This window comes from Sorex fumeus, unplaced genomic scaffold (assembly GCF_029834395.1).
Source record: "Sorex fumeus unplaced genomic scaffold, SorFum_2.1 ptg000073l, whole genome shotgun sequence".
NCBI classification, from domain to species: Eukaryota; Metazoa; Chordata; class Mammalia; order Eulipotyphla; family Soricidae; genus Sorex; species Sorex fumeus.
Window position 1 is genome coordinate 18,842,577 of NW_026606130.1, and position 25,434 is coordinate 18,868,010.

At 41.2% G+C, this 25,434-nt stretch overlaps 1 protein-coding gene across 1 annotated transcript in view; it reads left to right on the forward strand.

The window, feature by feature from the left end:
* WNK3 (WNK lysine deficient protein kinase 3) overlaps positions 1-25,434 on the forward strand; it is a 298,017-nt gene that overhangs the window by 131,015 nt on the left and 141,568 nt on the right. Inside the window, exons 7-10 of the mRNA XM_056129973.1 lie at positions 5,964-6,183; positions 8,001-8,295; positions 10,434-10,624; positions 10,710-10,856. Coding sequence (XP_055985948.1) covers positions 5,964-6,183; positions 8,001-8,295; positions 10,434-10,624; positions 10,710-10,856 — 853 coding nt within the window. The remainder of the gene's footprint in view (positions 1-5,963; positions 6,184-8,000; positions 8,296-10,433; positions 10,625-10,709; positions 10,857-25,434) is intronic.

Here is a 25,434-nt window from a genome sequence, read left to right on the forward strand (position 1 = left end):
CTCCGCTACCGAAAGTATCTCGCCTGCACGGCAGAGCCTGGCAAGCTACCCGTGATGTATTCGATATGCCAAACACAGTAACAACAAAGTCTCCAGTGGAGACATTACTGGGTCCGCTCGAGCAAATCGATGAACAACGGGAGGACAGTGACAGAGTGACTGGAGGTGCAGCCATCCCCCAGTTTCAATGGCAAAGTTTTGAAAATCATGTCTTCTGGGCATGACTAGCCTGACTCCTCCCAAGCTAAGTGGCAGGCGTGCCTGTCACAACCCAAGGCTAGCCCAGCCACTGCCCCGTGCCTCACCGGGACCGGTCACGGGCTGCCAGGACTGCAGGCCGAAATTTCTTCTTGTTCTTCTTTATACCTAAAACAATTTGTTTATGAGAAGATTGTTGGATGACAAAAACTTTTAAAATATTGATTATCCCATAGACTTTGAAATGAATAAAGGACTATTTGATCTGGGGATTAAAAATAAGAACCTTGAGGCTGAAGCAATAGTACAGCAGGTAGGGCACTTGCTTGTACTTGTACAGTCTGGTACAAGGCTGACACAGATTCGATACCCGACATCGTAGATGGGTCCTAAGCCTTGCCAGGACAAAGTCCTGAGTACTGTCAGGTTGACTGCCTCCCCACCAAAAATCTTAAATTACAGAATTTATAAGCTATTTGTAATGCAGCAGTGCCATATGGAGCCACTGCACTCGAGATACTTTCTAGATTATTCTCAATTGTTCATTGCTCATCTCTGGATCAGAGGATCAATTAAAACTAGGTTCTAATTAATCTAGTTCTGACTGTATGGGTGACCTCTACTGCTGACTATATGTACTACCTCCCATATTAATGCTAAATGGACCTGCTGAACCCACCCTGTGCTCTGTGTGAGATCTCTGCATGTAGAACTTTACTCTCACTGACTTCCATACTCTCTTTAGTTGCTCATTAAATAAATACTCCCTTTTGCAAAAGTGAACCTGGATGTAAATAAAACTCCCTGAAGTTTGTGTGCAACATATTTTAGGTTCTGACCTTCAAATCAAAATCATATGAAATGAATTATTAAATATCCCCAAGCCTGAATTAAATATCCCCAAGTTCTGAAATATGCTGATTTCTGAGTATGAAGGGAAAACTTGCATTTCCTTGCCAGTAGAATTGTTTATTATAATAAATTCTGTACCAGCAACACTTGTAAATTTGAAAAAAATGAATTATTTAATTAACAATTAAAAATTTCCTCTAAATTCCATTTTTCCCTTTAGTTTTTGCTTAATGATAAAATGAGCCAGTTTGAAAATAGTTATCCCTTCAAAATAAATAAATAACTGAAAAAAATTTTAATGATAATGCAGTGAGAAAAGACTTTATGTACATTATAACTCTGTGTACTCATAACAGGAAATGGACAATTAAGGGGCTGGAGAGAGAGACAAAGACAGAGAGAGAGAGAGAAAGAGAGAGAGTATAGTAGATAGGGCTCTTACCTTACCTGTGTCCGACCTTGGTTTTATCCTGGCACTACATGTGGTTTCCCAAGCATCATCTGGTGATCCCTGAACACCACTGGATGTGCACTCACCCCAAATAGGCAAAATAATGAGCCCCATCAGGAGTGATCCCTGTGCATAGAGCCATGAATAAGCCCTGAGTACCACCAGGTGTTGCTCCCAAAACAAAAACAAACAAAAAAAAAAACCCAACAAACTAGTCTGAGCAAATGGCTATTTTATACCAACTAGTTAAGTATTTGTCTCTTGATTACTAAAGAAATATTTTTCATGGTACTCAATTAAAAGTATACCACACTGTCAATATACTTTTATCTTTTTTAAAAAAAATAGTACTGAAGGCGTTTTGTACATAGACAATATGGACTGCATCAGTTTTAGTTCCCCTGATCTTTAATATAGATGGATTAGATGAATATTATATATTTCTGTGAGAAGTTAATCAAAGAAAAGTAAATTAATATGTAACTTTAAAAGCCGAGCAGAGCCCCGGCAGCTGAAGACCTCCAGTCCCAGCCACAGCCATGCTTAAGACCACTCTCCATACATTCGGACAAGCCTCACACATGAAGGAACCGGCAGAGGAACACAAATGTGTGGGACCCGGGGCGTATATCTCCAAGCCTGCTCGGATTGGGACTGGGCCTCCTCCACCCAGATCCCCCATCTTCCAGTATGTAGGTGTTACCCCCACCAACTGCCCCCGGCGCCGTGTAATCCCATCAACGGCCAAGACCCAGAGATTATAAAACCGAGCACCCGGAAGAGAACAGTGCAGAGTCTCTTGCCTCCGCACCTGGCTGTTCTCACCTGGGCCCCTTGGAAGAGGGTGGGTTGAGTTTCTCTCCCCACCTCGAGCAAAGCCCCAGCAGCTTAAGACCTCTGGTTCCAGCAACAGCCATGCTTAAGACCACTCTCCACACGTTGGGATGAGCCTCATGCATGAAGGAACCAGCAGAGGAACCCAGGTATGTGGGACCCGGGGTATAGATCTCCAAGCCTGCTCAGATTAGGACTGGGCCTCCTCTACCCAGATCCCCCATCTTCCAGTATGTAGGCATTACACCCACCAACTGCCCCCGGCTCTGTGTAATACCATCAATGACCAGGACCCAGAGAAAATAAAACACAGCTCCCGGAAGCGCATGGCCGCATTCGCTGCCTTGTGACATCTTATTATCTTGTTCTTACTCTGGTGAAAGTGGCAGGCTACCAAAAGTATCCTGCCCACATGGCAGAGTCTGGCAAATTCCCCGTGGTGTATTCAATATGCCAAAACCTAGTAATAATGATGGGTCTCATTCTCCTGACCCTTAAAGAGCCTCAAATGTGGCACTTTCTAAAATCTCAGGGCTAGAACGAAGGGGACGTTACTGATGCCTGCTCGAGGAAATCCATGAACAACAGAAAGACAGTGATACAGTGAACTTTAAAAGAATCTTAAATTTAGGACCGTAATTTACAATACTTTTAATGATAGGGTTTCATAATACAATGTTTCAACACCACAACCTTCATACTTGATCACCTCCTCTCAACGTCCCCTCCCCTTCCTCTCTCCACCCTAAGCTCTACTTTATAGACCAGTTCTCAAGTCTTTTGCCTTTGGCCATGTGTTATTCCCCTAGGATATAAACATAATAAAAAATACATCCTTATATGAGAGAGATCTTACTGTATCTATTACTCTCCTTCTGACTTCACTCAGAATGGCAACCTCCAGGTCCATCCATGTAGCAGCAAATTGCATGATTTTTGTCTGTAAAAATATTTTGGACGTCCATCCTCTTTTCTTTTCAAATAGTGTTATCCATAACATTAAGCTAGAGTTGTATCTATTTTATTTATACCTAAAAGTAGAATCTTTTAAGAAGACCACAGTACTTTGTTGAGCTAAATTACCTTTACCTGTAACATTCAGTGAAGAGTAAAGTACAGTGACTAGGTTTTTGTTAAAAAATCAGTAACTTGTAGTCCTAACATTTGTAAAATAATTTGAATTTTTCTCTTTCACGATTGTGCCCCAGAAAATCAAGTACCTTGGAATCAGCTTAACTAAGGAGGTAAAGGACCTCTACAAAGAAAACTACAAAACACTAATCCACGAAATAAAAGAGGACATGAGAAAACATATCTCCTGCTCATGGATAGGAAGAATTAACATTGTCAAAATGGTAATACTCCCCAAGGCACTATACAGATTCAATGCGATCCTTATAAGGAGACCCATGAAATTTTTCCAAAGAAATGGATTAAGCAGTCCTAAAATTCATTTGGAACAACAAACACTCACGAATAGCTAAAGCAATTCTTGGGAATAAAACGATGGGAGGCATCACCCTATCCAACCTGAAACTCTACAACAAAATGATAACAATGAAAACAGCATGGTACTGGAACAAAGGTAGGGCCGCAGACCAATGGAACTGGGTGGGATATACCTACACACAACCCCAAATGTATAAACATCTAATTTTTGATAAAGGAGCAAGAAATGTGAAGTGGAGTAAGGAAAGCCTCTTTAACAAAAGAAGCTGGCATAACTGGACAACCACATGCAAAATATTGGACTTAGACCTCGACTTAACACCATGCACAAAAGTCAGATCAAAATGGATTAAAGACCTCAAAATCAGACTGGAATACATAAGGTACATTGAAGACAATGTCTGCAAAACCCTCCACGATGTTGAGGCTAACGGTATCTTCAAAGATGACATGCCACTGACCAACCAAGTGGAAACAGAGATAAACAAATAGGGCTATATTAAACTAAGATGCTTCCGCACCACAATAGATACAGTGACCAAAATACACAGACAATCTACAGAATGGGAAAGGATATTCACCCAATACCCATCTGATAAGGGGTTGATATCAAGGATATACAAAGCACTGGTTAAACCTCACAAGAAGAAAACATGCAACCACATCAAAAAATGGGGTGGCGAAATGAACAGAAACTTTCTCAAAGAAGAAATCCGAATGGCTACAAGGCACATGAGAAAATGCTCTACATCATTAATCATCAGGGAGATGCAGATCAAAACAACAATGAGATATCATCTCACACCACAGAGACTGGCCCACATCCAAAAGAATAAAAGCAACCGGTGTGGGTGTGGCGAGAAAGGGACTCTCCATCACTGCTGGTGGAATGCCGATAGGTTCAGCCCTTTTGGAAAACAGTATGGACAATTTTCAAGAAATTAGAAATTGAGCTCCCATTTGACCCAGCAATACCACTCCTGGGAATATATCCCAGAGAGGCAAAAATGACATCTGGAGAGTCGAAATGACATCTGCACTTGCATGTTCACTGCTGCATTCTTCACAATAGCCAAAATCTGGGAAAAGCTCGAGTGCCTGATAACAGATGACTGGTTAAAGAAACTTGGTATATCTACACAATGGTATACTATGCAGCAGTTCAAAAGGATGAAGTCAGGAAATTTGCAAACATGGTTCTACATGGAAAGTATCATGTTAAGTGAAATGTGCCGGAAAGAGAGGGACAGACATAGAAGGACTGCACTCATCTGTGGAATATAAAGTAACAGAATGGGAGATGAACATCCAAGAATAGTTGAGATAAGTACCAGGAGGTCAGCAACATGGCTTGGAAGCCGGGAGCACATTCTGGGGGAAAAGACAGCTCAGATAGAGGAGGGAATACCTAGTAAAGGTTGTTTGGAGGACTCGCTCAGGATGCAAGATTTATGCTGAAAGTAGACTATAGACCAAACAAGATGGCCACTCAATACCTCTATTACAAACCACAACACCCTAAAGAGAAAGCAAAAGGGAATGCCCTGCCATAAAGGTGGGGTGGGGTGGGGGGAAGGGGGGGTGGGATGGCTACTGGGTTCATTGTTGGTAGAGAATGGGCACTGGTGGAGGGATAGGTACTTGATAATTTTGTATCTGAAACCCAAACATGAAAATTTGTAAGTCTACAACTGTACCTCATGGTCTTTCACTAACAAAAATATTAAAAAATAGATGAAAAAAATTGATTTTCTAATTTACGTCTATCTCAATGTGTTTTTAGTTTCCTTTTTCCAGAATCTATGTGTTTGAGCCTTAGTTCATTAAGCTATTGGACTAGGAAAGCTACTCGGTAAATTGAATCTTTAATATATCTATATATAACTTTTCCAGTTCTCTCTAGGAATACTTTTAGCTATATTAAACTTAAGTATATTTATATGTTACTGATAATAATTCTTAGTTATGATCATTACATGCACATGTTACTTGGGATTTTTTTCATACTTGATTATAATGTGTTGGAGATAAGATTGGTTTTTTTTAACAAGGCATATTATTGTCTTAATAGAGAATTTAAAATAAGATTATTACTTTGATACTTTTATTATGATTTAGGCTTCTGTATCTTTTTTATAATTGGAGGAATTGATAACAAGACATATATTTTATTTATTAGGTTGTCTATCAGGGACCTACTAAGCCACGCATTTTTTGCTGAGGATACAGGACTGAGGGTGGAGTTAGCAGAGGAAGGTGATGATTCAAATTTATCCCTGGCTTTGAGACTCTGGGTTGAAGATCCAAAAAAATTGAAAGGCAAACACAAAGACAATGAAGCCATTGAATTCAGCTTTAATTTAGAAACAGATACACCTGAGGAAGTAGCATATGAAATGGTAAGTAAATCTTACCAGTATCCCCCTTGCCTTATATTTCTTTCTCCTTAGTGTTTTTATCTTCTTGTTTTCTCCTTTTCTTTATGTAAATTGTTATTTTATTGTGAAATGTATATTTACAGTAAAGTGTATTATTTTCATGAGTATAAATGTTAATTAAATACCACCATTGTTAATAAACATAACACTATTTGTATATCGGAAGCCACTTTTGTGTGACCCTTCCAGGTACATTTCCTTCCCTCATCACTATAAGATAACATCTACCATGAATTTTGTATTTCTTATTCTTTTGCTTTTTATTATAGTTTGCCTACACAGTATATTGTTCTGTTTTGAAAACCTGAGTGATAACCACACAGCTAGGTGGTAATTGATGTAACTGTTAGGTAAATATTCCTGGGAGAGGATAAACTGAACAGAATTTCTTGGTCATATTCTGACTTTAGCTTTTCTAGAGCTCAACAGGAGTTGCTGCTGGGGAATTTAATGAAAGATCATGTGTGAGTCCAGTGAAATAAAAACATGGTTCATCATACACTCAGGTTACTGCCAGGAATGTTGTGTGGACCAGAAATTATTTATGTGGTACATAATATTTGATGGAGAGTGGGAACCTGTGACTTCTCTGCTACTAATCTCCCCATGACAACTCTACAAGAGTAAACAATAGAAAATAACTTCTATGAGGTAGAAGCGATGTCTACAACTAATCTAGGTTGCTGCAGGCCTTGGATATGTGCATGAGCTTTAGCAGCACATGTTCAAAAGTAGCCAAGTACAGATACTCTAAGCTAGGCCCAACAGGACATTCTGTCCTCAAGTTAAAAAGGATAGGACAGTGATAGCGTTTTTTGCCTTTTTGGGTAATACCTGGTGATTCTCAGGAGTTACTCCTCGTTCTTCACTCAGGAATTACTTCCTTGTGGTGCTCAGGGGACCATATGGGATGCTGGGAATCAAACCCGGGTCAGCCACGTGCAAGGCAAATGCCCTACCTGCTATGCTATCACTCCAGGCCCCCCTATTTGCTTTTATCCAGATTGAAGTTAACCTTCACATGTGACATTTTCTTTACTTTCTCTAGAGAGACATATGCTTCTTCTATAGGGCTTTTGTCTTGGGGAATTTCTACCTCATTTTAAGTTGATTGTGTTTGTCTTTGGAGCCTAGTGTTGTACACATCATGGTGCATACTATTTTTGAGTGGGAAAAGCTTTTACTTTTTCATAAAACCTAATGGCTCATAAAGTAATAACCTGCAATAAAACTATACATACAGAAGTATTTAGTTGTGATTTAAAGCCAGAATTATTTTTAAAAAATCCTTAGTAATATTTTTTTTCTATTTTTTTTTCTTAAGCTGATTAAAGGCCTGTATTTCTGGTTGAGGAAATATTATAGAGAAAATTAAATGTTAGTCAATAGCACTTGGAAGTTGGGGACACAAAATAACTACTACTGAAAATGGTTGAAATATTAAACTTGATCAAATAAAATCAAGTTTAAGATTTCAACCATTAATCTTAAATCTTTAACTTGATTTAAGGTTTTAGATTAAGAATCTTGATTAAGAATTTGATCAAGAATCTTGATTAAGAATCTTAAACTTGATATCAGATTTAAGATTTGATTTAAGGTGATTTAAGGTGTGGGTTGATAGTGTCCAGTGGACTGTGGTGAATGAATATTGACACTGTGGTGGTACAATGGTATAATGACATTGTAGCTCTAAAACACAGGTAAATTTGTGTACTTGTAAACGAATGTTACCTGAATAAAAAAAAAGATGTAGTCCATGTGTGTTTTATTTTTAGGTCAAATCTGGATTCTTTCATGAAAGTGATTCAAAAGTTGTTGCTAAATCCATTAGAGATCGTGTCACCCTGATAAAGAAAGCAAGGGAGAAGAAGCCAGTTGGCTGTTTGAAAGAACGCAGAGATTCCCAGTGCAAATCTATGAGGAATGTACTCCCTCCACAGCAGAATACAATTATTCCCCTTGCTCCTCTTCAGCCGACTGGGGCTGAATGTGAAGAAACTGAAGTTGACCAGTATGTTAGACAACAGCTTGTACAAAGAAAAGCACAGCAGCACTGCTCCTCTGTAATGGGTAATAAACACTTATAATTTATAAAGGAAATAAATATGTAATTATATTCCTTTATCTTTAAATTTGCTCGAGCGGGCCCAGTAACGTCTCCATTGGAGACTTTGTTGTTACTGTGTCTGGCATATCGAATACTCTTGGTAGTTTGCCGGGCTCTCCGAGAGGGGCGGAGGAATCGAACTCGGGTTGGCCATGTTGGCTGTGTGCAAGGCAAACGCCCTACCCGCTGTGCTATCGCTCCAGCACATTTGGGATTTTTGAAGCACTGTTTGTTTCTTTTTTATTAAACAAGTTTTATTAGATCACTGTGAGATACAGTTACAAATTTGTATGATTGCGTTTTATTTGAGCAATGCTCGAGCACTCATCCCTCCACCAGTGCACATTTTCCATCACCATTGTTCCCAGTATCCCACCCGCGACCCCCACCCTACCCCACTCCCTACCTCTGGCAGGTACAGTCATTCTTACTCTCTAATATTGGGCATTGTGATTTGTGATATAGATACTAAGAGGTCATCGTGTTTGGTCCTTGGTCTACTTTCAGCACACATCCCCCAACCTGGGCGATCCCTCCAATCACCATTTACTTAGTGGTCCCCTCTCAGTCCCAACTACCTTTCCCCCCAGCATGTGGGACTGGCTTCTAAGCCATGGTGTGATTCTCCTGGCCCTTATCTCTACTCTCCTTAGGTGTTAGTCTCTTATTATGCTACTTTATATTCCACAAATGAGTGCAGTCATTCTATGTCTGTCCTTCTCTTTCTGATTAATTTCACTTAGCATCATGCTCTCCATATCCATCCACTTATATGTGAATTTAATGGTTTCGTCTCTTCTAACAGCTCCATAGTATTCTATTGTGTAGATGTACCATAGTTTCTTCAACCAGTCATCTGTTCTTGGGCACTCAGGGTTTTTTTTTTTCCAGATTCTGGCTATTGTAAACAGTGTTGCAATAAACATACGAGTGAAGCACTGTTTCATTAAACCTTTTTGAAAGCCCCTGAAATTAACAAGCCAGCTAGGTTTTATTTTAAAATTAAGAAACTACCATATTAAATGACTTTGTTTATGATACTCATTAAAAGATTGTATTCCACTATTGAGTGTTATTTAGTGATTTTGAAGAGTATTTTAGAGGTCAAGTAAATTTTCTAATAAAGAGTATTGAAACCAAAGGTGCAGTCTATTCAATAAGGAAATGTATAGACTTTTAAGAGTTTTACATTTTTTTGACTTCAAATATAAAATTGACATAATTCCTCTATTTTCTGCTGTAATACTTCTCCAGAAGGAGATAGTATTTTAATAATAATAACTAATTTTTCTATAAATACAGTCTTATTTTCTAGTATGTTCTAATAGAATGAAAGTTGATAAGATGATAGTTTTCAGTAATATGATCTTACCGAAATCCTAAAGGCAAATATATTTTTATTTATTTTAATATTTACTGCATCACCATGAAATAAATTACAAAGATACTTCTGATTGAGTTTCAGGTGAACAGTGTTCCAGTACACCAGTCCTTTCAACAGTGTCCACTGCCCTCCACCAAAGTCTACCGTTTCCTTCCTTCCCCCTTAGTGTGCCTCTGTGGCAGGTACTTTTCTCCTTTTCCATTGTCCTAGTAATTGCTTCCCTATCTTATCTTCCTGTACTCCCACCAGTACAAAGTAAGAAGATCAGTTCTCCTGATCTTTGTTTCTATTTCCTTTGGGTATTTGATATTCCCCTAGGAAGTTATCTATTCCACATATGAGAGGTCATGTTCCTCTCCCTCTGACTTCACTGAACATGATACTCTCCACATCCACCCATGTAGCAGCAATTGCATGACTTCATCCTTTCTTATGACCAAGGCTAATTGGAAATATAGGGCATATCATGAATATAGGGGCCAATAAATTAGAATTGATTTGTCAGTTTTGTTTTATTGTGATAATTTTAGTTATGTCATCACAATGTCAATATTGATTTTTTATCATGGCTTTAAAAATAATTTTGCAGTGTACTTTATTTAAGTTATTCCATGTTGGCAGAGTGAAAATCAAAGCAATACTTACAATTTCTTATGCCATTTAGACCTAGTACTTTGAGTTTTCCCTTCTATCTATTGCTTATTTTCTTTGTCACAGGTGACACTTTGTCCGAGGCAGGAGCTGGATCTGCTGTACACCCAGATGCTTCAAATCAGCCCAGTATTCCCTATTCTTCAGACCAGGCAATGGGGTCTCAGATGGTTTCTAACATACCACAGGCTGAAATAAATGCTCCAGGGCAAATTTATTCATCCCAGCAGCTACAACATTACCAGCAAATTTTAAGGGTAAGGTTAAATACTACATTTTAAAATATATAAGTAGCAGTTTACTATAAGTGGAAAAGTTTGTCTTTAATATTTTTCTTAACAGTTGCAGAAGCAGCCAAAGTTGGGTCAGCCCCATACTTTGCCTTTGGTTCAAGGTCAGTCCACTGTTTTACCCGTACATCCCCTTGGATTTCCATTTGTTTCACAACCTGAGGTTTCCCCAACTCTTCAGAAGGGCTCACAAATACAGGTAAGATTTCTTTCAGAGGTTCTGTGTTTGGTTAAATATATTTAATATTGCCAAGATTTTCTTTCTTTTCTTTATTTTTTCTTATTAAATTTTTGTGCAACATTCAGCAGTGCTCAGGGTTTGTTCCTGGATCTTTTATTAGGGATCACTCCCAGTGGTGTTCAGGGACCATGTGTGGTGCTGGAGTTGAACCTGGATAGACAAGCACTGTACTATCTCTTCTGTCCCTGCCTAGATTTTCTGACAGGCAAGGCTCTCTTTCATAAGTCAATAATAGTTTATATAAGTCACTAAAACTCAAAGTTGTTTATGCTTTTGTTCAGATAATGCTTTTCTCTCGAGGATGTGCCTAACATTGTGTAACTGGAACCTCGAAAGCATTGCCTATTAAAATTTGAAAAAACCTGAGAATACAACTTTTTAGTTTATGAATCTGACTCTTAAAATTTAGTGTTTCCATTTAAAAATTCTTGACTTTTTCTGATTCATGTTATTTCTGTAAGAGAAATACAAAATGGTTTTGTATTTTATTCATATATTTTTTGGTTTGGGGGGCCCACATGAGCTATGCTCAGGGCTTACTCCTAACTCTGCACTCAGGTGTCACTCCTGGCAGGCTTGGAAGACCTTTATGGAGTGCTGGGGATTAAACCCAGGTCAGCTGCATGCAAGGTCACTAACTCTGCTCCTGTTTTTGTCTTTTAAACTCTCAGGATAAGTATATATAAATAGTCTTTGTGTGAGTTTATATGTCAAGACTAAATCCTGGCTCCCTAGGATATGGACTCTTGATTTGACTTTCCTATGCAATTATATTGTTTTCTTTTCCCCATCACACTATTTCTTGCATGTTTCCTTTTTTGAGAAATAGTGGCTACAACTACTCTTAGCTCCTAGGCATTTTTTGTGCATGTTTTAGTTAGCACCTGGTGTATCTGTTTCTTTTAAGATCTGTTTCTTTTAAGATTGACAGACGTAGTAAAACAGAAAACTTCTAATCACTGCTATCTGTGGAGATATAAAAATAAAATATTATTCTTGCCTTCAAGAAATTCATAGTCTGGGCTGAAGTGATAGCACATTGGGTAGGGTGTTTGCCTTGCACGCAGCCATCATGGCCTACTCGAGTTCGATTCCTTCTCCCCTTTCGGAGAGCCCTGCAAGCTACCGAGAGTATCTCACCCGCAGGGCAAAGCCTGGCAGGCTACCCGTGACATATTCAAAATGCCAAACACAGTTAACAACAAGTCTCACAATGGAGATGTTACTGGGCCCGCTCGAGCAAATTGATGAACAATGGGAGGACCGTGACCGTGACTGTAGGGAAAAGTACATATATCCCACACTCCAGATAAATAAATTATCTGTGAGGTAGATTTAATTGAATATAATTCACCATACCTGACGTTTGTCTTGTGTTCATAGATGATAGGGCATATATCCACAATTAAGTTTGCATTGTGGTTGTCTTTTTCTAAGACTACAATGCAAAATGTGTTGAATGGATGTTTAAATTAAATTAGATTAAACCACATAAATATTTTGATATGTGAATTTTAAAGTGTGCTTTCAAAGTAGAAAGTTTGATAATATGCTACTTATCCAATAAAAGTTAAAACTGTAAAGTTATAAAGAAGACAATGAAATAATTGGTTTTCCCTCCAGAGACAGCTTATTCTTTAAATTTGGGCATATAGCTTCTAGATTTCTCCTTTTTTGCTTTATATACACATGTAATTTTATTTTTAGATACATATATATGTCATATACATACTATTTTGTACTCTTCCTCCTTTCCAACTAAATACATAGAAGCAATGTGAGCTGGAGCTCTAAACATCGGTTCCTGTTTTTTAGTGTGGTGGGTGATCAAACAACTGGAATTATTGCAGATATCCTATATTTCTTTCAACTAGTTCTATCCTCTGAGTCTCTGTAAGGGGTTTTAATGAGTTACATAGCTAAGTGTGATAAATCAGAAGCTGTGAGCACTATGTTTCTGGAACTGGCCTCAGCACCTTAGCTACTTTTAACATTTGGTTGTGTGTAGGATAACACTCTTTTGTCCTTCCTCAGGTAGCTTAGGTTTGTCAGCTCACACCCATCTAAGGACACTGAACTTGTATTGTAAGCAATGTCCTTTCTGTGTGGACACAGGAAGACAGTTAATATTATGCTTTGTAACTTGGGAGTTGATTGACTCCGAATAATATTTACTCCTGGGCATCTGATTTCTTGACTCAGTTGCCCTTAGTTCCTAGCACCCCAAAAGCAGGGTCCCGACGAGGGATTGAATGGACCCAGGGCAAGCAGTGAGCTACCCTGGCATCGAAATGGGCCAGGCCAAAGAGCCACGATACTCAACTATAAGTTGAGGGCATGATCATGGACAAATGCTGTCATGATCCAAAAGTAAGTAATGACGAGACTAGGACCCTGCTGGAGCTAGGAAGATTAACCTGGCCTGAGGACTGCGAAATGTATAGTGAGATGTTCTCCAGGAAGAACCAAACTAAATTTATATCTCTTACCGTGTTCATACAGAATGACATTGCTAGAAATATTAGAAGTAGATTTATTATAACTATTTAAGTAGATTACTAACTGAAGGAAGAACACACCCTTGTTGGGATCCCACCCTTGGGAGGATCTCCTAGTAATCTGAAGTAATCTCTGTAGATGAGATTTTATCCTTGAGTTAATCTCCTGGAGGAGTGGTCTTACCTCTCTTTGTTGATTCGTCAATATTCAACCCACCTTTATGTCACCGCCTTATGTGACTGCTATTTAAACTAAGAGGTAAGCTCGGAAGAAAGTCAGAAGCGAGAGAGCTTGGGCTCCAGAGATCCAGAGTCAGAGCCAGAAGAAGAGAGGTTCCAAGATTGGGGCCCAGGAGAGAAGGAGGCAGAGAAAGACCGGAGTGAAGAGGATTGGAATAAACTACTATTGATATAGACTGGCCTGGCCCTCGTTTCTTCTTCTGTCTGCCCTTGGCCAAAAGCCCTTCCAATCCAGGCCACACACAGCGGCTAAAGAGTACCGAAGGCAGGAGGTGAGACAGTCTCATCCAGTGAGCCCGTGAACACACAACCTTCGGCGTGATAAGATTTTACAGTTGTGATATTAGGATTTTGGTACAGCTAGTGGCTACACTTAGTAGCTTTTTGAGAATTTGCTGAAAATTTTAAGCATATTGTTATTTTATCTATCATATTGTCTTGGACAGATCCATTAAAATGGGCATGGTTTATGCATTTATAATTTGAGTTAATCACTTAACTTCCCGTTAGTCGTCGATTTGCTTGAGCGGGCGCCAGTAAAGTCTCTATTTGTCCCTGTCACGTGCTAGTGTAGCCCAATGGCATCTGTTCGCTCTGGGAACATGAAGAGCCTCAAACCGATCGTTCATGATCTTCACGAAGAAGTCTGACCATCTGGTAGGTGGGCGGCCACGCGGTCTTTTGACATCCCGTGGAATCCAGTCAGTAACAGCTCTAGTCCAACGGTCATCTTTAAATCTCATTACGTGACCAGCCCATCTGATTTTTGACATTTTTGGCTGATGTTTGGTGTTATTAAAATAATATCATCAGCAAAGCGGAGGTGGTGTAATTGCCGACCATCTATCTTCACTCCCATTCCTTCCCATTCCAGTCGTCACATGATGTTCTCGAGGGTGGCACTGAAGAGTTTCAGTGAAATGGTATCACCCTGCCGAACCCCTCTCTTGACATCAACGATCACTTCTTTGTAGAATGGTGAGATCCTGGTAGTGAATCCGCAATACAGCTCACGGAGGATCTTGATGTGTTGGGCTTGAATGCCCTGATTGACTAGGGCTTCAATGACCGCTTCTGTCTCAACAGAATCAAAGGCCTTCTTTAAATCAATGAACGTTAAACAGAGTGGCATCTTGAACTCCCGAGAAACCTCAATGAGTTTGGTTATTGTGTGGATATGGTCAATGGTGCTGAATCCTTTGCAGAACCCGGCTTGCTCGCATGGTTGTCCTTCATCTAGTGTTCTGCCAATCCTATTTAGGATGACTCGAGTGAACAACTTGTAGATGACAGACAATAGGCAGATAGGGCGATAGTTGCCAATGTCATGGATGTCTACCTTCTTGAACAGTAGTACGGTCCTGCTGGTTTTCCATTGGGATGGAACCTTGCATTCAGACAGGTAGCGAGTGAAGAGCCGAGCCAGTGTATTGATGAGTACTGATGGCAGGTTCTTCAGGTGTTCAGGTCTGACCTTGTCTGGGCCGGGTGCTGTTTGTTTCTTTACCGATGAAATGGCGTGTTGGATTTCGGAATGAAGAACGTTGGGAACGACATATCCATCCTGTGGAATTTGGTATGTCGGCAAGTGGACATGGCTATCGAAGAGATTTGAGTAGAAGTCATGGATAATCTTCTCCATTGCTGTTCTGGAGGATGTGATGGATCCATCAGGACGTCGGAGGGCAGTCATCTTGGTCTTGTAGTTGGCGAAGGACAGATGGGCATAACGAATACTTTTCCCAGCTTCTGCTGCATCTACCAGTACTTCTGCTCTTCTCTCTTTGAGGTCTTCCTTGATCGCATCTCTGCACTGCTTTATGAGCTCGGACGTTAGCTTGCAGTTGCCTGAGGCATGTGCCAAACCACGCTGGTGAATAAGCTCAAGAGATTTCGAAGACAGGCATTTCTTGTGGCTATCTCTCTCTTGACGTTCCTCGCACATTCATGGAAGTGCTGAACCAGTCGATCGTATTCCTCATCAATGTTGTCAACAAAGGCATCTTCCTATGTTGCCGCAATTGTGCCAAAGAGTTCCCAGTTGGTGGTCATTCTGGGAGTTCTCTTTTTGAACTTTGCAGCCCTTTCTCCCTGTTCTGTGAAGTAGAATTTTGCACGAAGGAGACGGTGGTCCGATCCCGTTCGAAATTTTGGGACAACAGCGACATCGGTCAGGCAAAACCTTCGAGTGAATATGATGTGGTCTATTTCATTGTGGAATCGTCCACCAGGAGACTCCCATGTCCAACGTTTAGATTCTGCCTTCTGGAACTGTGAGTTACCATGGATGGTCTTGGTCGACATGATGAACTCAGACAGTTTCTCACCCTGTTTGTTCCATTCTAGGCCATGGGTCCCGATGTGAAGTTCTTCAGCTGATCTTCTCGGTCCTATCTTGGCATTAAAATCACCCACGATGATCTTGTAGAAGGTGTGGTCTTCTTTATAGAACTTCTCCAGCTCCATGTAGAACTCCTCGATTTCTCTTTCATCATAATGAGATGTTGGTGCATAGACAACGAAGATAGAAACTGCAGGCAGTGAGCCACATCTATTCAAATGTAAACGTCTGATTCGGGTTGTTAGGCATTCGAATGAATCGATGCTCTTGGCTAAGTTTGTGTTGACAAGGACACCGACGCCTCCGACACTTCTTTTATCACATGTTCCGAGGAACAGTTCTTCTCCAGTGTCGAAAACGGCATGGTGAGATTCGTGCCTTCTTGTCTCGGTCAGACCAATGATGTCATACTTGATCATTCGCGCTTGTACCATCAGGTCCTCGATGGATGTATCTGATGCTAGCGTACGTGCATTGAAAGTACAGACGATCATTTTTGTCTTCCTTCGTTGTGGCAGCCTAGGTCGGCCTTGAGATTTTGTCGGCCTCTCCTTTCTCATTCTTCTCAGTGCTGCCATGTCAGTAAAGCCTTCAGGGTCAGGTGAATGAGACAGGTTGTAGTTACTGGTTTTGGCATATCAAATACACAACGGATAGCTTGCCAGGCTCTTCCGTGCGGGCGGAATACTCTCGGTAGCTTGCCAGTCTTTCCGAGAGGGATAGAGGCTTTTGCGGCGACCTCTAATCACCCTTGTAGGTGTTACCATATTTGAGCCCTATCAAATATGGTACGACAATTCCGGAAGATGGGTATTCAGTGTCTTATGATGACCCGCAAAGCGGGCGCGGGTCCGTAAAGAGTCCTGGAGTGTGGCGACGGCTGGGTAGTCGAGGTAGTGTCTGCTTCCTCACATAATTTGAGTTATCCTAGCACAAATAACTGTAGCTGAGTTTTGGAATTCACAAGTTATGACTTCAGACTGATCAATTACTGGAGTTTCACCTCCAGTCTTCTTTGTACTTTCTTCTCAGATATTATCTACTTCATAGATAACTTTCCAGAATCTAACAATTGGTCTTCAACTCAAACCTGGCCTTAGAAATGGGAATCATGGGAATCAGGTATTAACCAAATCACAGGATATCAATCAAACTTCTGTTTTTTATCACTTAATCACTTAATCACTTAATCCCCGTTATTCATCGATTTATTCGAGCGGGTGCCAGTAACGTCTCCATTCATCCCGGTTGCGTGCTAGCGTAGCCCAATGGTATCTGTTCGTTTTAGGAACATGTAGAGCCTCAAACCGATCATTTAGGGTCTTGACGAAGAAGTCTGACCATCTTATAGGTGGGCGTCCACGTGATCTTTTGATGTCTCATGGAATCCAATCAGTAATGGCTCTAGTCCAACGGTTGTCTGTAAACCTCATTACATGTCCAGCCCATCTGATTTTTGATGTCTTGGCAAATGAGACAGCGTCTCTGATTCTTGAGCGTTGACGAAGATCAGAACTCCGGATTCTATCTCTCATTTGAGTGAATCGTGATATTCCAAGCATAGTTCTTTCGATTCCTCTTTGAGAGACCCGAATAGTGTTCTCATCCTGTTTTCATAGGGTCCAGGTCTCTGAGGCATATGTTAATGCAGGAAGAATAGTGGAATCAAAGAGATGTGCTCGTAGTTGGAGGTTCTTTGTCCTTTTAGTTATTTCTTCAATGCTCTTGAAGGCATTCCAAGCCGCTCTCTTCCTCCTGCGTAACTCAGGTGCCAGGTCATTCATCATGTTGATTTCTCGACCTAAGTATATATAACTGTTGCATTCGGAGATGGTGGTTCCGTTGAGAGCGAATGGAGCGTCAGGAACAAGGCTGTTTCTCATAAACATTGTCTTCGTAAGATTCAGCTGTAGTCCGACCTTTCCACACTCACGGTCAAAGTCCGCAAGCATTTGTGCCGCTTGGCTGATGTTTGGTGTTATTAGAACGATGTCATCAGCAAAGCAGAGGTGGTGTAGTTGCCGACCATCTATCTTCACTCCCATGTTTTCCCATTCCAGTCGTCGCATGATGTTCTCGAGGGTGGCACTGAAGAGTTTTGGTGAAATGGTATCACCCTGCCGAACCCCTCTCTTGATATGGATGATTACTTCTTTGTAGAATGGTGAGATCTTCGTAGTGAATCCGCAATAGAGCTCACGAAGGATCCTGATGTATTGAGTTTGTACGCCCTGATTGGCTAGGGCTTCCATGACCGCTTCCGTCTCAACAGAATCAAAGGCCTTCTTTAAATCAATGAACGTTAGACAGAGCGGCATCTTGAACTCCCGAGATACCTCAATGAGCTTGGTTATTGTGTGGATATGGTCAATGGTACTGAATCCTTTTCGGAATCCAGCTTGTTCACATGGTTGTCCTTCATCTAGTGTTCTGCTAATCCTATTCAGGATGACTCGAGTGAATAGTTTGTAGATGACAGACAATAGGCAGATTGGGCGATAGTTGCCAATGTCGTGGATGTCTCCTTTCTTGTATAGTAGTACAGTCTTGCTGGTTTTCCATTGGGATGGAACTTTGCATTCAGACAGGTAGCGTGTGAAGAGTCGAGCTAATGTATTGATGAGTACTGATGGTAAGTTCTTCAGGTGTTCAGGTCTGATCTTGTCTGGGCCAGGTGCTTTTTGTTTCTTTACCGACGAGATGACATGTTGGATTTCGGAAGGGAGAACATTGGGAACGACATATCCATCATGTGGTATGTGGTATGTGGGCAAGTGGATGTGGCTATTAAAGAGATCTGAGTAGAAGTCATGAATAATCTTCTCCATTGCCCTTCTGGAAGATGTGATAGATCCATCATGATGTCGGAAGGCAGTCATCTTGGTTTTGTAGTTGGTGAAGGACAGGCGGGCATTACGAATGTTTTTCCCAGCTTCTGCTGCATCTACCAGTACTGCTGCTCTCCTGTTTTTGAGGTCATCCTTGATGGCTTTTCTGCACTGTTTTGCCAGTTCGGACGTTTGCTTGTGGTTGCCTGAGGCACGTGCCACGCCACGTTGGCGAATAAGTTCAAGAGTGTTCGAAGAAAGACGGTTTTTTGTGGTTATCTCTCTCTTTGCATTCCTTGCACAATCATGGAGGTGCTGAATCATTCGATCGTATTCCTCATCAATGTTGTCAATGACGGCATCTTCCCATGTTGCTGCAACAGAGCCAAAGAGTTCCCAGTTGGTGGTTGTTCTGGGAGTCTTCTTCTTAAACCTTGCATTCTTTTCTCCTCATTCTGTGAGGTAGAATTTTGCACGAAGAAGACGGTGGTCTGATCCCGTTTGGAATTTTGGGACAACAGCAACATCGGTTAGGCAAAACCGCCGATTGAATATGATGTGGTCTATTTCATTGTGGAACCGTCCATCGGGAGACTCCCATGTCCAACGTTTAGATTCAGCCTTTTGGAATTGTGAGTTACCATGGAAGGTTTTGGTTGACATGATGAACTCAGACAGTCTGTCACCTTGTTCGTTCCATTCCAGGCCATGGGTTCCGATGTGGAGTTCATCGACTGATCTTCTTGGTCCTATCTTGGCATTAAAATCACCGACAATGATCTTGTAGAAGGTGTGATCTTCTTTATAGAATTTCTCCAGCTCCATGTAGAATTTCTCAGTTTCTTTTTCACCATAACTGGATGTTGGTGCGTAGACAACAAAGATAGAAACTGCCGGTAGTGAGCCACATTTATTCAAGTGTAATCGTCCGATTCGGGTTGTTAGGCATTCAAATGAATCAATGCTTGTGACTAAGTTTGTGTTGACAAGGATACCGACACCACCGACGCCTCTTTTATCACATGTTCCAAGGAACAGTTCTTCTCCAGTGTCGAAAACAGCATGATGGGATTGATGTCTTCTCGTTTCGGTCAGACCAATGATGTCGTACTTGATCTTTCGTGCTTGTACCATAAGGTCTTCAATGGATGCAGCAGATGCCAGCGTACGAGCATTAAAAGTACAGACAATCATTTTTGTTTTTCTGCGTTTTGGCAGCCCATGTCTGCCTTGATATTTTATCAGCTTCTCCTTCCATATCCTTCTCAACTCTGCATAATCAGGGTTAGGGAAATGAGATCCATTTATTACTGGATTTGGCATATCAATTTGGTCTATTTGGCATAGATCACGGATAGCTTGCCAGGCTCTGTTTTTTATACTGATTAATAACCCTCAGAATTTTTTCAAATGCTTGAGCCGCTGGTATAATTTAATTCTCTTCTAATTCCATTGGGGGCAATCAAGGGTCCATTAGTCATCACAAAAAATACAGTCAGCATCATAGCCATACTCAGTTGTACATAAGCAAGCTGTAACTCCAGACGCCACAAGCCAAATGGTAGACTTGAAGAAGCCCATCCTAGCAACAGCAATTAATTTTATATTCTAATATTATAAAGTCACCTCTGAACAATATTCAGCAAGGTTTAATCTTGCAAGTTAAAAACAGCAGAAGGGTGGTTTTAAAAGTATGGTTTGGCTCCTATCTTACTCTGTTTAGTATACTCAACCCAGGATAACGTGCAGATTGCATTGCTTTCCATTAAAGTCTCCTTAGAAACTTCTCTTTGTGACACATCTCCATAAGCAAGCTTCTTACCCATCACAACCAATTTACCAAATTCAAGCCTCAACAATACCCTGTGTATTTACTGTCTTTTGGGAACAACAAATAATCCACTTCACATTGTACAATCACTGGGGTTACAGCCAGTCTAATTTATGTAAACCTCCTTATCCTTTACCCTCTGTAGTTCAGATCTTTTATTCATCTGAGCCACAGATAGCCTGCCTGTTAATATTTTGCAAACTCTGGTTTTGTAATATTTTCCAAACCAGCTAGTTTATATAATCCAAGTTTATATACTCCATTCAACCCATGCAGCAGACTGCTTACCAGGAACTGCCTCTTGTGCATGCTTCATATTTAGGATAAACCTACCCGTCCAGGCATCAAAACAGGTTACTTTTGTAACTTAGCTTATATACAGTAAATTTTCCTGAGAGCAAGAATGTATATATCCAGTCATCTTTTTAGGGCACTTGGGTTGTTTCCAGATTCTGGCTGTTGTGACCAGTGCTGCAATGAACATACAAATGCAGATGTCATTTCTGCTGTGTGTTTTTGCATCTCAGGGGTATTTTCCCAGAAATGGTATTGCTGGGTTATGTGGAAGCTCAATTTCTAATTATTTGAGGAAAGCCTATATTGTTTTCCAAAAAGGCTGGACCAGTCAACATTCCCACCAACAATGAATGAGAGTCCCTTTCTCCCCTCATGCACACCAGCACTGGTTGTTATTAATTCTTATTGATGTGTGACAAATTTTGTGGTGTAAGATGATACCTCATTGTTGTTTTGATTTGCATCTCCCTGATGATTATCACCTTGATTTGCATCTCCCTGATGATTATCGCCTTAGATCATGTACCTTTTGACCATTTGTATTTCTTTTTTCAGGAAGTTTCTGTTCACTTCTTCTCCCCATTTTTTGATGGGGCTGGAGGTTTTTTCTTGTAAAGTTCTACCAGTGTTTTGTATATCCTGGATATTAACCCTTTATCTGATGGGTATAGGATAAATAATTTTTTCCGTTCTGTGAGCTGTCTCTGTTATGGTCACCATTTCTTCTGAGGTGCAGAGCTTCTTAGATAATATAGATCCATTTGTTTATCTTCGCTTCCATTTACTTGGTCATTGATGTTACATCTTTAAAGATGCCTTTATCTTCAATGTCATAGAGGGTTCTGTATACATTTTTCTCCATGTATCTTATGGATTCGCATCTGATATTGAGGTGTTGAATCCATTTTGATCTGACTTTTGTGCTGGGCAATGGATAAAGGTCTGAGTTCATTCTTTTGCATGTAGCTGTCCAGTTTTCCCAGCACCACTTGTTGAAGAGGCTTTCCTTGCTCTCTTCACATTTCCTACTTCTTTGTCAAAGATTAAGTAATCATATATTTAAGGGTCTGTGTCAGTATATTCAATTATATTCTATTGGTGTGTGAGTATGTATTCCAATTCCATGATGTTTTTATTATGACTGCTTGTGGTACATTTTGAAGTTGGGGAAGATGATGCTTCTCCCATCTTTCTCTCAAGGTTTGCTTTAGCTATTCATGTTTTTTTGTTGTTGTTGCTCCATATGAATTTCAGGAGTATTTTGTCTATTTCTTTGAAAAACATCCTGGATATCCTTATAGGGATCTCATTATAGGGACTCAGTCAATCTGTACAATGCTTTGGGCAGTATTGCCATTTTAACGGTGTTAATTCTTCCAATCTATAAGCAGGGGAGGATGTATCCTTTTCCTCATGTCCTCTTTTATTTTTTGAAGTAGTGTTTTGAAGTTTTCCTTGTACATGTCCTTCACATCTTTAGTAAGCTGATTCTGAGGTACTTGATTTTCTGGTGCACAATTGTGAATGGGATTTTTAAAAAATATCTATTTATTCTCTTTCATTATTTGTATATTGGACGTTTGGGTATAGATTTTGTAACCTGCCACTTTACTATACAAACCTCTTCTTTCTAGGAGCTTTTTTGTAGCATCTTTAGGATTTTCTAAGTATACTATCATATTATCTGCAAATAGTGAAAGCTTGACTTCTTCCTTTCCTACCTGTATGTCCTTAAAACCTTTTCTTGCCTAATTGCTATGGCAAGTACTTCCAGTACTATATTGAATAGAAGTGGCATGAGTGGGAAACCTTGTCTTGTGTCTGATCTTAGAAGGAATGCTTTTTAGTGTTTTCCCATTGACAATAATGCTTGCTGTCGGCTTGTGGTTGATAGCTTTGAGTGTACTAATGCAAGTCCCTTCAGCTCCCATTTTGTTGAGAGTTCTTATCATTAATGGGTTCTGGATCTTGTCAAATGGTTTTCTCTGCATCGATTGATATGATCATTTGGTTTTTATTTTTTATTTTATTGGTTTAGTGCACTATGTTGATTGACTTGCAAATATAAATCTATTCCCTAGAAGAATCCTAGTTGGTCATGGTATATGATCTTTTTGATGAGTCGTCAAATTCTATTTGCTAGTATTTTGTTGAGAATATTTGCATTTGTGTTCATCAGGTATATCTGCCTGTAACTATTTTTGTGCTCTCTCTGTCTGCTTTTGGTATAAGGGTGATACTTGCCTCATAGTTACTGTTTTGAAGGGTTTCTGTTTCTTCTGTTTCTTCAGTCTGAAGTCTATGTGGTCGAAACTAGTATGATTGCACTTGCTTTTTTGAGGGAGTTGTTAGCTTGTAAAATTGTTTTCCTGCCTTTGACTCTGAGTTTGTGTTTGCTGTGACTGTTCAAATGTGTTTCTTGTAGGCAGCAAAATGTTGAGTTCAATTTTCCGATCCATACTGCCATATTGTGTCTCTTTTTTTTTTTTGTAGGAGTACTGCTATTTATTCAGCCACTGATTAGCTGATTGAATTGGGCTTGAACTCCACCTTAATTTACTTATTTATTTTTTTATTTTTATATTTATTTATTGAGTCACTGTGGGAAAAGTTACTAAACTTTCAGGTTTAAGTCTCGGTCATACAATGATCAAAAACCTTTCCCTTCACCAGTACTCATTTTTCACCACCAAGAACCCCAGTATACCCCCCCTCCCAACCCTCCAAATGCCTGTGAGGCAGATGGTTTCTACTTAACTCTTCTCTACATTGATTACATTCATTATTTCGACAAAAGATGCACCATTATTGCTTAGAATTTCCCCGCAAACAATCAGAATTGCTGAAAAGGCTCTGCGCTGGAGCGATAGCACAGCGGTAGGGCGTTCGCCTTACAAGCGGCCAACATGGCCGACCCGAGTTCGATTCCTCCGGCCCTCTCGGAGAGCCCGGCAAGCTACCGAGAGTATTCGATATGCCAAACACATTAACAACAAAGTCTCCAATGGAGACGTTACTGGGCCCGCTTGAGCATAGCTAGTTATGAGAATCATATAATGTCACGTGGCCACGATTTTGGATTTCTGCAAAGAGCCAGATAATTACGAGATTGGTTTCTGTGTGTCTGGTGTTATGGCCGTGCTGGAGAGCTGCTTGTGGGGGGTAACTCGTGACCTCAGTAGGGCGTGAGAGACATGTCGGTACCACCCCCCTTCCCATGAGACTGCAGTTGCCCCCTCGCTGTCGGCTCGTACGTGGCTTTCCTATAAGCTCTGAGGTGGTGGCCACCTTGATGCCAGGGGGGAAAAAGGCAGAAGGGAACAACACCCTTCCCTCCTGGAGAGGCATGGCACCATAGTTTAATGCATGGTCCATTCACTTTTCTTCTGCAAGCTGCTGGCTCTGGACTAAGTCCTTTTGCCTCTGGAGCCATGGCCTTGCCAGAGAGCTGCTTGTGGGGGCTACCCATGACCTCGGTAGGGCGTGAAGGATGAGCCGGTACCATCCCCCTTCCCATGAGACTGCAGTTGCCCCTTCACCGCTGGTTCATACCTGGCTTTCCAATAAGCTCTGAGATGGTGGCTACCTTGCTGCCAGGGGCTAAAAAGATGGAAGGGAGCAACACCCTTTCCCTCCCAGCGAGGCATGGTTCTGTAGTTTAATGCATGGTCCATTCACTTTTCTGCCACAAGCTGCCGGATTCTGGATTAAGTCCTTTTGCCTCTGGAGCCATGGCCATGCCAGAGAGCGGCTTGCGGGGGGCAACTCGTGACCTCGGTAAGGCGTGAAGGACAAGCTGGTACCGCCCTCCTTCCCATGAGAGTGCAGTTGCCCCATCACCACAGGCTTATACCTGGCTTTCCAATAAGCTCTGAGGTGGCGGCTACCTTGCTGCCGGGGTGGGGGGGAGGGGGAAAGGCAGAAGGGAGCAACACCCTTTCCCTCCTGGGGAGGCTTGGCACTGGTGTTTAACGCATGGTCCATTCACATTTTTGCCGCAAGCTTCCGGGCTCTGGATTAAGTCCTTTTGCCTCTGGAGCCATGGTCGTGCCAGAGAGCTGCTTGTGGGGGGCAACTCATGACCTCTGTAGGGCGTGAAGGATGAGCCGGTGCCGCCCCCTTCCCATGAGACTGCAGTTGCCCCGTCACCGCCGGCTCATATCTGGCTTTCCAATAAGGTCTTAGCCGGCGGCCACCTTGTATGCAGTCCAGATGCATTTCCACCAAAAGCCTCTGGGTTTCAAGATTTGTTTCTGAGTCTCTGCTATCATGGCAATTAATCAGCTTGATCAGGAGCCAGAGAGGCCATTTGTAGGAGGCGACTCGGGGTCTCGTTCGGATGGGGAGAAAGCATTGGCTCCACCCCCATGTGGTGAGGCCCCGTGTGTCTCGTCACTGCAGGCCCAAACTGGACTGTCCAGTGGCCTCTGGAGGATGGTGGTCACCAGGCCGCCAGGGAGAACAGGCCAAGGCACAAAACCTATTCCCACCTGGAGTGGCC